This window comes from Balearica regulorum, chromosome 8, assembly GCF_011004875.1.
Source record: "Balearica regulorum gibbericeps isolate bBalReg1 chromosome 8, bBalReg1.pri, whole genome shotgun sequence".
NCBI lineage: Eukaryota > Metazoa > Chordata > Aves > Gruiformes > Gruidae > Balearica > Balearica regulorum.
The window spans coordinates 32,597,849-32,609,908 of NC_046191.1; the positions used below are offsets into that span (position 1 = coordinate 32,597,849).

A 12,060-nucleotide genomic window follows, 5' to 3' on the forward strand; every position below is an offset into this window, starting at 1 on the left:
AATTACTTCCCGTATTTTTTAAACGGTCAAATTAATCCTTTTAGGCAAAAAGCCCATAAACGCAACAAATCTGAACACATGCAAACCTTTTGTGCAGAACAGTTAAGATATGCACCCATTTGATAAACTCAAAATTATTATTCCAAAATTACAGAAATGTAACAGAACACTAATGAATACCTAACCCCAAAAAGTAAGATATCATGGAAAGCAAACCTCAAATATAGATGTTCCTGTGAATCGGCTTAAAGCTGCAAACTCAAGGATCAAGGTACCTGCACAAGCTGTACAGGTATCGGTTTCTGTTCCTGTTCGTGCTTCTGGATGTCTTACACCAAATTTTAAGTTAACCTAGAGAAAAGCAGAGATTATCATCTTGATTTTTACTAGTGGAAAGAATTTACACTCCCTGGCTCCAGAGACTACCTGCTAGATTGACCCACTTTTGTTGTGGGCGCAACATAAATTTCTGCACACTGGAGAGGGCCTTCTCAGCAGGAGATTGTCAAACCCTGAACATTTTGAATTAGACATTTTTCACTAAAAGAATGCTGATTTACTGAGCCTAAATTTTTAATTTATGGGACAGTTTCCAATCAAAGCCACATCTCACAATGGATGATATGCATGGGAATTAGTTTTGTCATTCAAGTAATACATGCCATGCTTTGCTTGAATTTGATGAAAGTTTTTACATTAAATGAGTATTTTTAGATTACAGCTACACCTTTACCCTCTTAAAAATGTGGATGTACACCATGAATGTTAATCAGTTTTGTGCTAAATTCACAAACAAGTGCTTGCAAGTTGCTCTTTCATGGTCTCAGTGAGAGATACGTACCAAACCAAAAATCACTCTCCTCGGCTACGTGGTGGTGCCCACAGTAGCAGGGAGCAAGAAATCAGTAGAAAGTGATTAGACAAGATTTCTGCAGTTACTATTTACCCACAACAATGTATACTAGAATTTTCAGAGCTGGAAGTGTAGGGGTTCAGAGAGATTAAAACTGTATTTTAAAAATACTAGGTAGCATGTATTACAAATGACCGATTTATTTAATAAATACACAAGTGATTTTAGAAACAGAGATAAAAACAAAACAACAAAAATTTTGCTTATAGAAGTAATTCTGAATTGCAGAAACCAGAGAACTTACTCTTGGATAAGGGAGACCACTAGTGGTGTTAAAAGCAGGTAAAAGCTTGTAACCTAGTTCCTTTGCCATGTGCAGAAGTTCACCGTTGTACCACTGCATATATTCACCTTTTTCTTTCAGCATAATTGCCACCGAATGCCCACCTAGGAGACCTCTAAACACAAGACAAGTTATCCACATCTCAATAGGTATATTCATCTGAACAGCAAGGCAAAAATTTCGACAATTTACATGTCTATGTACGTAACTGCTATATTCACATGGCCCTAATTTTCAGAAATGCGGAGCAGACAACTCCCAATTATAATCAAGGTTAGCTACCAGTATTTTGGAAGCAATTCTTATTGTTTAGGACTCAGATCCAAAATGTAGAGGAATCATCGATTCATCAATATAGTTAGCCAAGAATAACCACCAACACCTCAAAATGCATATAATAGCTTAAAACTAACCTGCTCTGATCCTGCGTTGAGCAGCAAGTTGGACCAGAGACCTCCAGAGGTCCCTTCCCATCTGAAGTAACCTATTACCCTAAGTATTGAATTATTCTGTTAAATCAAGTATTGACCAGTGTAATCTGTAAGACCGTTTCCATTAAGAAAAAACACTGCTACCTCAGCACGCACAATTTTTTTTAATCGAAACAGCTACGCCTGCAGCAGTTAGATGGGGGTCAACTTGATTCAGTACCACTGCATCGATTCCTGCCTAGCATTTTAATACCTTCCTTAGGGCAGGTGTTGAGCTATGCTAACTGACAAAGGCACAAGTGTTTTAAATGAGGTGAAATAGCAGAGAAAGGTGTGCCTTAAGGACATTTAGCTAAAAACCACATTTTTGAGAGTTTTGAAAACATAAAAGTTACTCACCCAAGGACTCTTATGTTGGTTTCAAAGACAGATACAACTATGTCGTTATCTAAATTAACATCCTTTATTACTTTTTTTACAGCCTCTTCAAACTCTTTGGTTTTATTTAACACCTGGAATACAAATGTAACCAGGTGTTTAGTTTCCAACATAGCTAATACAGTCACACTCAGGTGTGGAAGAACAAGTGCAATGAATTAAGAAAAAAAAAAGCAAGCATTTAACATGCCTTAGATTGATATTCTGGTCCTGCAGGGGCATACTCTGATACTGTGCAAACAGACATTAATATTACTGCTTTTCTCATGAGACACATGAAAGAGAAGAAAAGCTGTACGCAAAGAATAAAGTCACTGAGAATGTACCTAAACTATTACCCAGGGATTTATTTGTTTGTTCCTTCCCCTGCTCCCACGCCATGACCGTAGTGCAAGGGGACTCAGGGGGCTGTGCTGGCAGAGTGGGCAAAGACTGGCCTGCTCCGATGGCTCTGATTTCACAGAAGACTCCTGTCTATGGACTAAGAAGCCATATCCTAAGCTTGATGAATCTTCCCAGCAGTGTTCTTCCTCTCAACAGTTTTCTCCTTGTGCTTGAAGAACAGCTTGGGCATTTCCTACAGATTTTCTTTCACACTGACTTTCTTTTAGTTCAATTGATCTTTAAGAATCTTTGTGACTTATCCAATTTGTTATTGAAAGTGCCTTTAAATTCCACAAGTGTTAATCCTGCTCTAAGCCAAGAAAACAATAAACAAACCACAGGAATCCATTTGAGTGTCTGGTAGAGACTGGGAGTTTCAGACTCCACATTTTCAACATTTGTGGTGCTGGTGTGAAAGAGCCAAGGGTCATCTCACAGCACATCATAGAAAGGGAACGGCTGTCAGAGAAAGAGCATTATATGATTCATGCACCAAATCAGTGCAGTCAGGATTTTCAATGCTTTTTCGATTTGTTTACCTGGAGACATGGATGGCCAAAAATTCCTAATTTCCAAACCCTATTTTATGATGACAAAATATGTCAAAGGGAATGAAATCTAACAAAAAGTAGTTTATTAATGATTTGAGTCTTTTAATAAGAGACAGAATGGAAGTTTGGCAACATTTCCTGGCAAACATGTCCAGGGTTGCAGGATTTTTTAACATATATTTAACCGCACACAAATTCATCTATGAAACATGTACATACAGTGTAAAAACATAAATAATTCAGTAGGCAGTAAGAGATGTTCACCCGTAAGTCAGCATGTGGGTTTAGACTCTAACGGGAAGCAAACTCATGTATCGGGAAGCAAACTTTTTCTTAAGTTAGAGCCCCAAAAAAGCAAGATAAGAAAGCATCAATGAAATGCGAAGGAACTGTTCTGGTATTCCTTTTGCAATGAACTCCAAATACCACCAACACAGCACCTGAAAGTTCTTACAAGCAATAGCCACTTTGAACAGGTGGCTAGAGATCAAAGGCGAAGAAAGATTAGTAATTTTTATATATAACAAAATAGACATCCAAAAATAAGACTTTTTTTTGTTTTATCGAAGTTTATCAATAGATTAAACTTACCACAAGAGTGTCCAAGGTATCAATCAAGGTCAGTGAAAACCTATGAAACAAAATTTAAAACAGATTTACTATAGACCTATATGTGTAGAAATTAAGGAACTTTTAATAGTAATCAATACCATTAGAAACTAAATTCTCACAGACCACTAGCTGCTAAAAAATTAGTTGTACACAATATGTTTAATATCAAAACACTCTACTAAGTTTCTTCCCTTTGTTAGTGAGCTGACTGAAAGAAGCTATGATTATAAAGATACCTTTATTTACTGCAAAACGTTCAAACTTCTTCTAAGCAAATTAAATTTTTATTTCTAGTCACCAATCAAATCTAAGACATCCAGTAGAATGCATTTAAGGGGCTGAAAGGTGTTTTTACTCAAATGATAGTATGTTACTATATAAAAAAAGGCCATTAAAAAGAATGCATGACCAGGATTAAAAATACATTTTCTGACACTTCTTTCTCATCAGCCATATATCTCTCAACACCTCCAGGGCAGCAGGCTTATATAGGAATCTCTAGACTAAGGAACTTTAGTACATAACAAAAAATAACCAAAATGACATGCTAATTCTCTCTATGATATTGAGAAGTAGTATTTAAGACAAGGACTTCAGCTTTGATTAACACTACTCTGCCTAGGGATACTAAGCAATGATACCAATAAAAAAACCCCATCAGCTATTTGTTATTAAGTATTTGCTCTATAAACATAAGCAGCACACACAGGTAACATTCCTTGTGAAAAAAAAAAAATCAATTACAAACACATTTAGAGTAATTGAACTTTGTCTTTGATGGTTCAATTTAACATGGAGAAAACCAGTCCTTTGTTGGCCAGAGGATCAGTACTTTGTATTATAAGCTATCTTGAAAGAAAATATACAAAGAATTTCCATGTCTGAAATAATGTTTTATACTTTGGCAAAGGCCTTAGGGTACCACACACATGATAATCATTTGACTAATTATGCTTTCATAGAGCTTTCTACTAAAAAAAGGGGGGGGGGACACATTTTAAACATCACTTACAGCCAGCATAATGGATAACAGTTTACTGTTCTGTGCAGCTGACAATTAACTCTTATAACCCTTATTTAGCAGTCAAATTTACTAACAGCATAAATGTGAGCTCACATTTGGAAGGCTTTCCTATGGAAAATACTTGGAGAATGATTTAAAAAAACCCAAACCTATCTTTGGATCTCATTCACTGGTCAATTCTCTTTTTCCGATTAGGGTACAAATTCACATCAGTTAACATCATGGGAGGAAATAATAAAAGTATTTCTGCCTAACTTGCAAGAAGTTAACAATTACAGCTTTCTTTCCAATAGCTTCTCCCCAACCCCCATAAGAGAACTGATGAGACAAATTATGGATTTGTCTATGCCCATAGAATCTTTTTTTTCCAACAAATTTCATTTTTTCAAAGTTTGTGGACATGTCAACTGAAGAAACAAGTTTTATGGGCTGCAAATTGTACTTAGATTCCTAGATGTTTACATTACACTGTAATATTTTCAAACACTAACTTTCCCAAGGCATCATCCACATCCCCTCGACTTGGTTCCTGACCCCGTACTCGTCCACGACAAGTTAAAGGCATGAGTTCATCAGCTGGATACGCATGCTCCTGTAGGGAAACAAAACAGGGGAATAAGTTATAACGCTTACAGCCATTTCAGCAAACCCTCAGAGCCCATTAAAAGGAAGCTCAATTACCCCGACCTTCAGAAAAACTGCATGACAATCACAGAATCTTTGAGGTGGGAAGGGATCTCTGGCGGACACCTTGTCCAACCCCTCCACTCAAGCAGGGCCACCTACACCCAAGTTGCCTGGTACCGTGTCTAGACGACTTTTGAGTTTCTCCAAGGAAGAAGACTCTGCAACCCCTCTGGGCAGCCTGTATCATTGCTCGATCACCTTCACAGTATAAAGAAGTGTTTCCTGACGTTCAGAGGGAACCTCCCGTGTTTCAGTTTGTGCCCGTTGCCTCTGGTCCCGTCACTGAGAAGAGCCTGGCTCCATCTTCTTTACTGCCTGCCTTCAGGTATTTACACACATTGATAAGGTCCTCCTGAGCCTTCTCTTCCCCAGGCTGAACAGCCCCAGCTCTCTCAGCCTTTCCCCACAGGAAAGATGCTCCAGTCCCTCTGTCACCTTTGTGGCCCTTCGGTGGACTCTGACCAGTATGCCTGCACCTCTCTTGAACTGGGGAGGCCAGAACTGAACACAGCACTCCAGATGTGGCCTCACCAGTGCTGAGCTGAGGGGAAGCATCGCCTCCGTCGACCTGCTGGCAATGCTTTGCTTAATGCAGCCCAGGACACCGTTAGCTGCCTCTGCCGCAAGGGCACGCTGCTGGCTCACGGTCAACTTGGTGTCCACCAGGACCCCCAGGTCCTTTTCTGCAAAGCTGCTTTCCAGCTGGGTGTCTGGAAATGATTAAACTGTGAACAGAGCAACAGGACCTCCTTCTCTCTCACCTCCCAGAGAAGTCTGGAACAACTAATGGCACATCCAAAAAAAAAAACCCCAATTAACTTCAATAGTTAATTGTGTGTTTTCTGCAACAAGGTACATATGACACTTCCTATAATGTTCCTTAGGCAGAAGTTATCACCTTAAAGATGAGTTTAAGACCTAAAACTAATACAGGCATTATCAAGTGGCTGATATTTCACACAGAAATTAGTGGGAATTAGACTTTAAAGTCACTTTGGAAACATTTCCAAATGAACATAAGAGTTACAATCAGTGACAGACAAGAGAACTCACCTAGAAGGTAAAATAACGAATTGGTAAATCACTATACAAGGCGTAACAAAAAGATAACATTCACAAAAAAGCTTACCAAGACCAAACATTCTGCAAATGTAACTTTTTTTCTTTTTTAAAAAGAGAGAGACATTGCTAGATTTTTTTTTTCTTGAAAAAGCAACAGTTATTTTCCATATTTCTAGAAGAACTCCTCTGCAAAGCTAACTGTACTGTAATATTATTTCTCCTCAGTCAAGCAATGGTTCCACTCCTGTTATTTCTGCCTAAGTCAAGCACACTGAATAAAATGCCTGTTCCTATTTCCTCCCAAGTCAATGCAAGTTTTGTAGGTTTAAACTACCACCAAAACGGGATATCAAATAAAAGAGACACAAATTTGAAATTCATCATTGTGCAATTGGCCACTGACACTAAGAAGGATGAATCTTAAACATCAGGAAACTGGCTGCTGTACTGTGCTCTCCAATTTTACTTTTAGTGGAAAACTAACATGTAGCAGGATAAAAAAAAGTTCAACTACTGCACTGAAACTGCAAGTAAACACACTCAAAGTCTTTCCAGATACGTGATACAAAAATTAATCTATATTCAAACATGAAATAGAGAGGACAAGAAGGAACATTCTTCTATAAATAAACAGCTTTTACAGCAACTTCTTTTGAAACTGATGGTTTGTTTCCCTGTTTACCACCCTCCCAAGTATTTTGGTCTTTGCACGACTCTTTGTTCTCCTCAAGTTCAACTACAAAAGCCAGAATCTAGATCATTTTAATACAGCTCAGATGTTTCTGAATATCTGTGCAAAGTATTCAGAAAAGCAGATTAAAGAAGTACATAATAAAAGCAGTGTCAAAACTAAGATCTCTGGCTTAAATTATGGAGGAAAAAAGGTGATAAAAATTCTGAAGAAAATGGACTTTTAGTCTCACAAAATCATAAGGAACTAGAAGCATTTTGAAAAAGAAAAGTTCACTTATTGTCTGTCTAGAGCAGGAAAGGCTACTGGGTGAAGTGATTTCCCAACTTGTAACTTCTCCCCTTTCAAGTAACCTCAAAAAGAGGTAGCAAGAACCATTAAATATAAAACATGGCACAAATGTTACAATAAACACACTTCTGGAAAGTATTATACAAATGGAGCTCAACAGACTCTCTGGAATTTCTACACATTCTGACCAAACAGATGATAATATTTCCTAATGTCAGAACTGTAAATTCAGGGCAGCAAGGTACTTGAATAATGAAAAAAAGGCACATTACTACTAGTGCTGTAAACCAAGAAATACCTACTGGCCTCCAGTGACTGACATTTTCACATACTCTGACAGTCAAGAAAAAAAAATAATCCTGATTATTACAAATATTGTTGAAGGACTGGAAAAAAAAAACCCAGCAGCTTTTTACTCAAAGCTCCTGTTAACAACTGGGCAGGGGGAAGAAGACAAGACAGTTTCCCCCTTGCATGCAAACATGAATTTTCAGTCTTCTAAAAACACAAGTCTAAAATGCATATTAATAGAAACAGAAAATCAAAACTTTTCAGCTGGCTGTTTCAAAAGCAGCTGCAAAAATACTTAATTCTCTTGCTGTCAGAATCAAGTCTGATAGCCTAATCTTTTCTTCCACAAACAAGTCATATTTCTCTGTTTGTTTAGTGTTCCAGCATACGTGGCAAGTAAATATCCTCCTGGCTTCAAAGTTTCCAGGATAGCTGAAGGCATTCTTTCCTTTCATCTAGAATTTTCTTGCTTCAGATGTAGCAAGACACCTACCAGTTTCCAATTGATCACACGAGCAGTAGGAGCACAGATCCTTTCTACCGGCACATAACATCTTATCCAGCTTTGCCCAATACATAACAGTTTTTACTTCAGAATACCATGGGAAACCCAAGCCAAATGTTTTCCATGGAACCAGGTCCCAAGTAACTAATTACAATTTATCACCAAAAAGCCTGATGTTTGTTAAACTGCTAAGGTGTGAAAACCGCGAGCTAATGTTAAAAAGAAAGACTACATCCATTTTGAAATTACTCTTGCTTGCCTTTCTATCCTGTAATTCTCCAACTCTCATGTACTATATAAACTTGTAACTCCCAGGTTTAATATGTATTACCTATTGAAGTGTTAAACCATAATACAGAAACTGGGACATGTGGCAAGATACTGTCAAGAGACAGCGGTTTGTCCTGCAGGAACTGGTGCAACTTGAAAGAGAGGGGTTTCTGCAACAGCCACAAAGAACGTTCAAAAAGATCGTTAATGTAAACTCAGAAGAATGCACCTTTTATCTCATTCACATTCAGTTTCTCTTCAGAAGTGTATTACTTATAGTATAGTTGAAAGTAATTATTACTTGAGGAAAGTCTGCCCACTCTAATTCTTCATTCTTAATCATATCTGAACTTAGCTAACATACTTCAAGGTTGATTAGAGTGCAGAATGGCTCCCATATCCAGAACATGAAGACACCTGCACAGAAAATCACAAATCATATTAAAAGAAACCACAGTGAGCGTGGCTCACTGTCATACGACAGTCACAAACTCGGAAGAGGCTATGAGGGCACCAGATCCGCTTTTTGATCTTCAAACAGTGTTTGCTTGTAAAAGAGCTATCAAACTGCATCTAACATTTCTTACTACAGAAGAAGTATTGTACATAATTTTTACCTACAAAATAAGTAAGATCAATGTGTATTCTGCAGAATCTGATGACTACAGACAGCTCTTCTTGAGCTTCCTTTTCCTAGTATCTTGAGGAGTCTGGAATTTCAAACCAAATAGTTTGCCAAAGATGAAAACTGTTCACAGTTTTATATGAGATAATCTGTACCTGATCTTTCTCAAATCAGTTTAACAGAGTTACCACTAGCAATTCCCAGCTACCATTCTGAAAGCCATCACAACCCTCCTGACACTGCTCTTCCCGAAAGTAGCATTTGTTCGTTTCTTTTTAAAGGCTATACAGGTGCTCTTATTTATTTTAGCTTTGTTTTTGCACCTACCTCCTGCTGTTTCTCTAGAACATCATGTACTGTAGGTCGCTTTCTCTCCCAGGTCAGCAATAACAACTCAAAAAAAATAAACAAACAGGTATTTTACTTACCATATAATTGCTATACGCATGATCAAACATTTCTAGCACTTGGTTTCTGAAAAAGAAAAAAAGAAAAAGCATTAGTGGTCTGCCTCGCAATGCCCTTTAACACATCATCTTAGAACAGCAAGATGTATCACACTTTATTATCTGTGTATCAGTAACAGGTTCTCTACTAACACACTCCACCCATGTAAATGAAATATAGCATAATAATTGTTCCTAATTCAGCTACTTTCCTTCACTGTAGAAAGGAAAGACTGTTTCTTCACCTAACACAAAAGTAAGTATGTGGGGATCTCTTCCAAGCCCCTGTGCTTCCCCTTAAATAGCTGTAGATGTCACCAACACATTAAAGCTAGAGATGGAACACACCCCATGCTCAGAAAAAAAAAGGGAAAACAGAATTATGTTCTGCTTGTAATCACCAATACCAAAACCAACTGACAGCATAAATTCCTGTCCATGGTTCAGAAAAGGACCATAAGTTATGAGGTACACCTCTTCCTTGCATTAGAGGTCTTGGCAAGCAAATACTAAAGAAATCCCTTGTAGATACATTTCTTTTACATGTTTGAAAAGCAGCTGAGGTGAGAATTGCTACTATATAAAAAAGCAGTGAGTTTTTTGAGAGACAGCACTACTGCCAATCGTTTCTGTTTTACCGAGGAGCCCTGTAAAACGCAAGACAGCACTCTAATTTCTAAGCTATCATCAACATAATTCACAATCTCTGCCGATAAGATGGAACATAAAAGAGACAAGAACGCTACAATTATATTCTAAATATATGATTTACTTCAATGACTTGGAAATTTAAGAAGTAGTTTTAACTCATCAAATGCGTTAAGTCATCAAAAGAGCACAGTGTGATGCTTTTTTTCCAGGTACTTCACAGACTACATCCAGCTTGCAGTTCTGGGATCCGTTGCAGCAGACAAAACCCCAGGGTTTGGCACACAAGTGCCATGTCCAGGTGAACTAAGCATGCAATGCTCTTCAGTGACGTAGCATACAGAAAGCTTCTTAAAACTTTTATTTCTCTACGCGCAACTTGCATTTACAGGGCATTTTCTGAAAGAAATTCTGTGACTGATACGACCTTGTCATTAAACAAATACACAGGTTACCTGTCGTTATGCAGAAAGGACGAGGCTCGGTGCCCCCACATACAAACCATTACTTGCATATGCCTGGGGCATCAGACGATGCAGTGAGTGCAAGTTATGAATGTAAAAAATTTAAAACCAATTGGTGAATGAAATTTAAACTCCTGTAGTCACATGAATAAAATATACAAAACTTTTTACACAGAAAGAACTCTGAGAACCCAAGATGGAAAACCTAAGTGACTGTAAACATCATCAGAGTTAAATATCAACTTATATCTAACGATTAGTAACCATGAGAGCATCCAGAGTGTTTCTCCAGCAGAGTTTTCACATCATTATTCTGTGCAACTGACCAGTAGATAGAAAGAGAATGATGATGAAACTGCCCCAGTAATATAGTAAGATAATGATACGCTTGATTACATTATTTGCCTAAAAAAAAAAAAATCCTACTCCATGCAGTGCAATACATTACCACCTATACTGCAGTCTTCATCCTTCCACTAAAAACTCTACTAAAAGAGAATCAGCTCCTTACATGTACCTGCATGAGGGAGCAAAGCAGTTTACCTTATAGACAGGAACTAGGCAAGAACACACGTAAACATTTACCTTTTTTATGACACCCAAGCACTCCAGAGGCAGAGCCATAATTAGACCAACTGACTATAGATTTAGATTTACCTTTGATCACTTTTACCCATAGTTGCACACAACCACTGGCTGCAATCTTCAAGAATGCCCCTTCCTTTCCCCCCCCTCTCCCCGAAGACCCTGCGAGATGCGAAGCATCTCGCAGGGTCTTCGGGGAGAGGGGGGGGGGAAGGGGATGGGGGACGAAGGGGCAGGAAAGACGTCCCCGGAGCACCGCCGGGCGAGGGGCACACCCGCACCCGCCAAGCCCAACCGAAGCCCCGGGGGTAGGGAGGCTCCCCCAGCCCCAGCCCTCCGAGGGGACACCGGTGCACCTCAAAGCCACCTCACCCCCACTTCCTTCCCTCCCGGCCCGGTTTGGCGGCGCTCACCCCAACCGACGCTTCTCCTCCTTGCTCATGGCCCCGGCGCCTGGGGCGGCCGCAAGCACTGAGGAGGCGGAGAGCAGGCCAAGGGCCAGGAGCTTCCACGGCCTCCTCCAGCGGGGCCCCCGGTCGCCGCCGCCCCACTGGCAGCTCGCAGCTCCGCTCATGGCCGCGGCCGCCTGCCCGCTGCCGCTAGGCCCGGCTCCGGCCCATCCCGCCCGCTGCCCGCCCCTCACGGCGCGGCGGCCGCGGCTCCCAGCGCCGACGCGCAGGCGGAAGGGACCGGCCCTCCGCTTTCCTGTGGCGTAGCCAAGGAAACCGCCTCGCTCCGCCACTTCCGGGTGCCCTCGCACCGCGCCGTCCCGCCGAGCCAATAGGAGCGGGGCAGGAGCGCCGCGAGGCAGGAGGGTGCGTAGGGCCACGTGACGGCAGTGGCACGCCAGGCGAGAGGG

At 40.0% G+C, this 12,060-nt stretch overlaps 1 protein-coding gene across 1 annotated transcript in view; it reads right to left on the minus strand.

The window, feature by feature from the left end:
* Window positions 1-11,933, minus strand: part of EDEM3 (ER degradation enhancing alpha-mannosidase like protein 3) — a 29,114-nt gene extending 17,181 nt beyond the window's left edge. Inside the window, exons 1-7 of the mRNA XM_075760548.1 lie at window positions 11,615-11,933; window positions 9,487-9,532; window positions 5,128-5,228; window positions 3,592-3,631; window positions 2,027-2,139; window positions 1,158-1,311; window positions 217-351 (exon numbers count right to left, since the gene is read on the minus strand). Of these exons, the coding sequence (XP_075616663.1) occupies window positions 217-351; window positions 1,158-1,311; window positions 2,027-2,139; window positions 3,592-3,631; window positions 5,128-5,228; window positions 9,487-9,532; window positions 11,615-11,775 (750 nt within the window). The 5' untranslated portion in view covers window positions 11,776-11,933. The remainder of the gene's footprint in view (window positions 1-216; window positions 352-1,157; window positions 1,312-2,026; window positions 2,140-3,591; window positions 3,632-5,127; window positions 5,229-9,486; window positions 9,533-11,614) is intronic.
* Window positions 11,934-12,060: the final 127 nt, after the last annotated feature.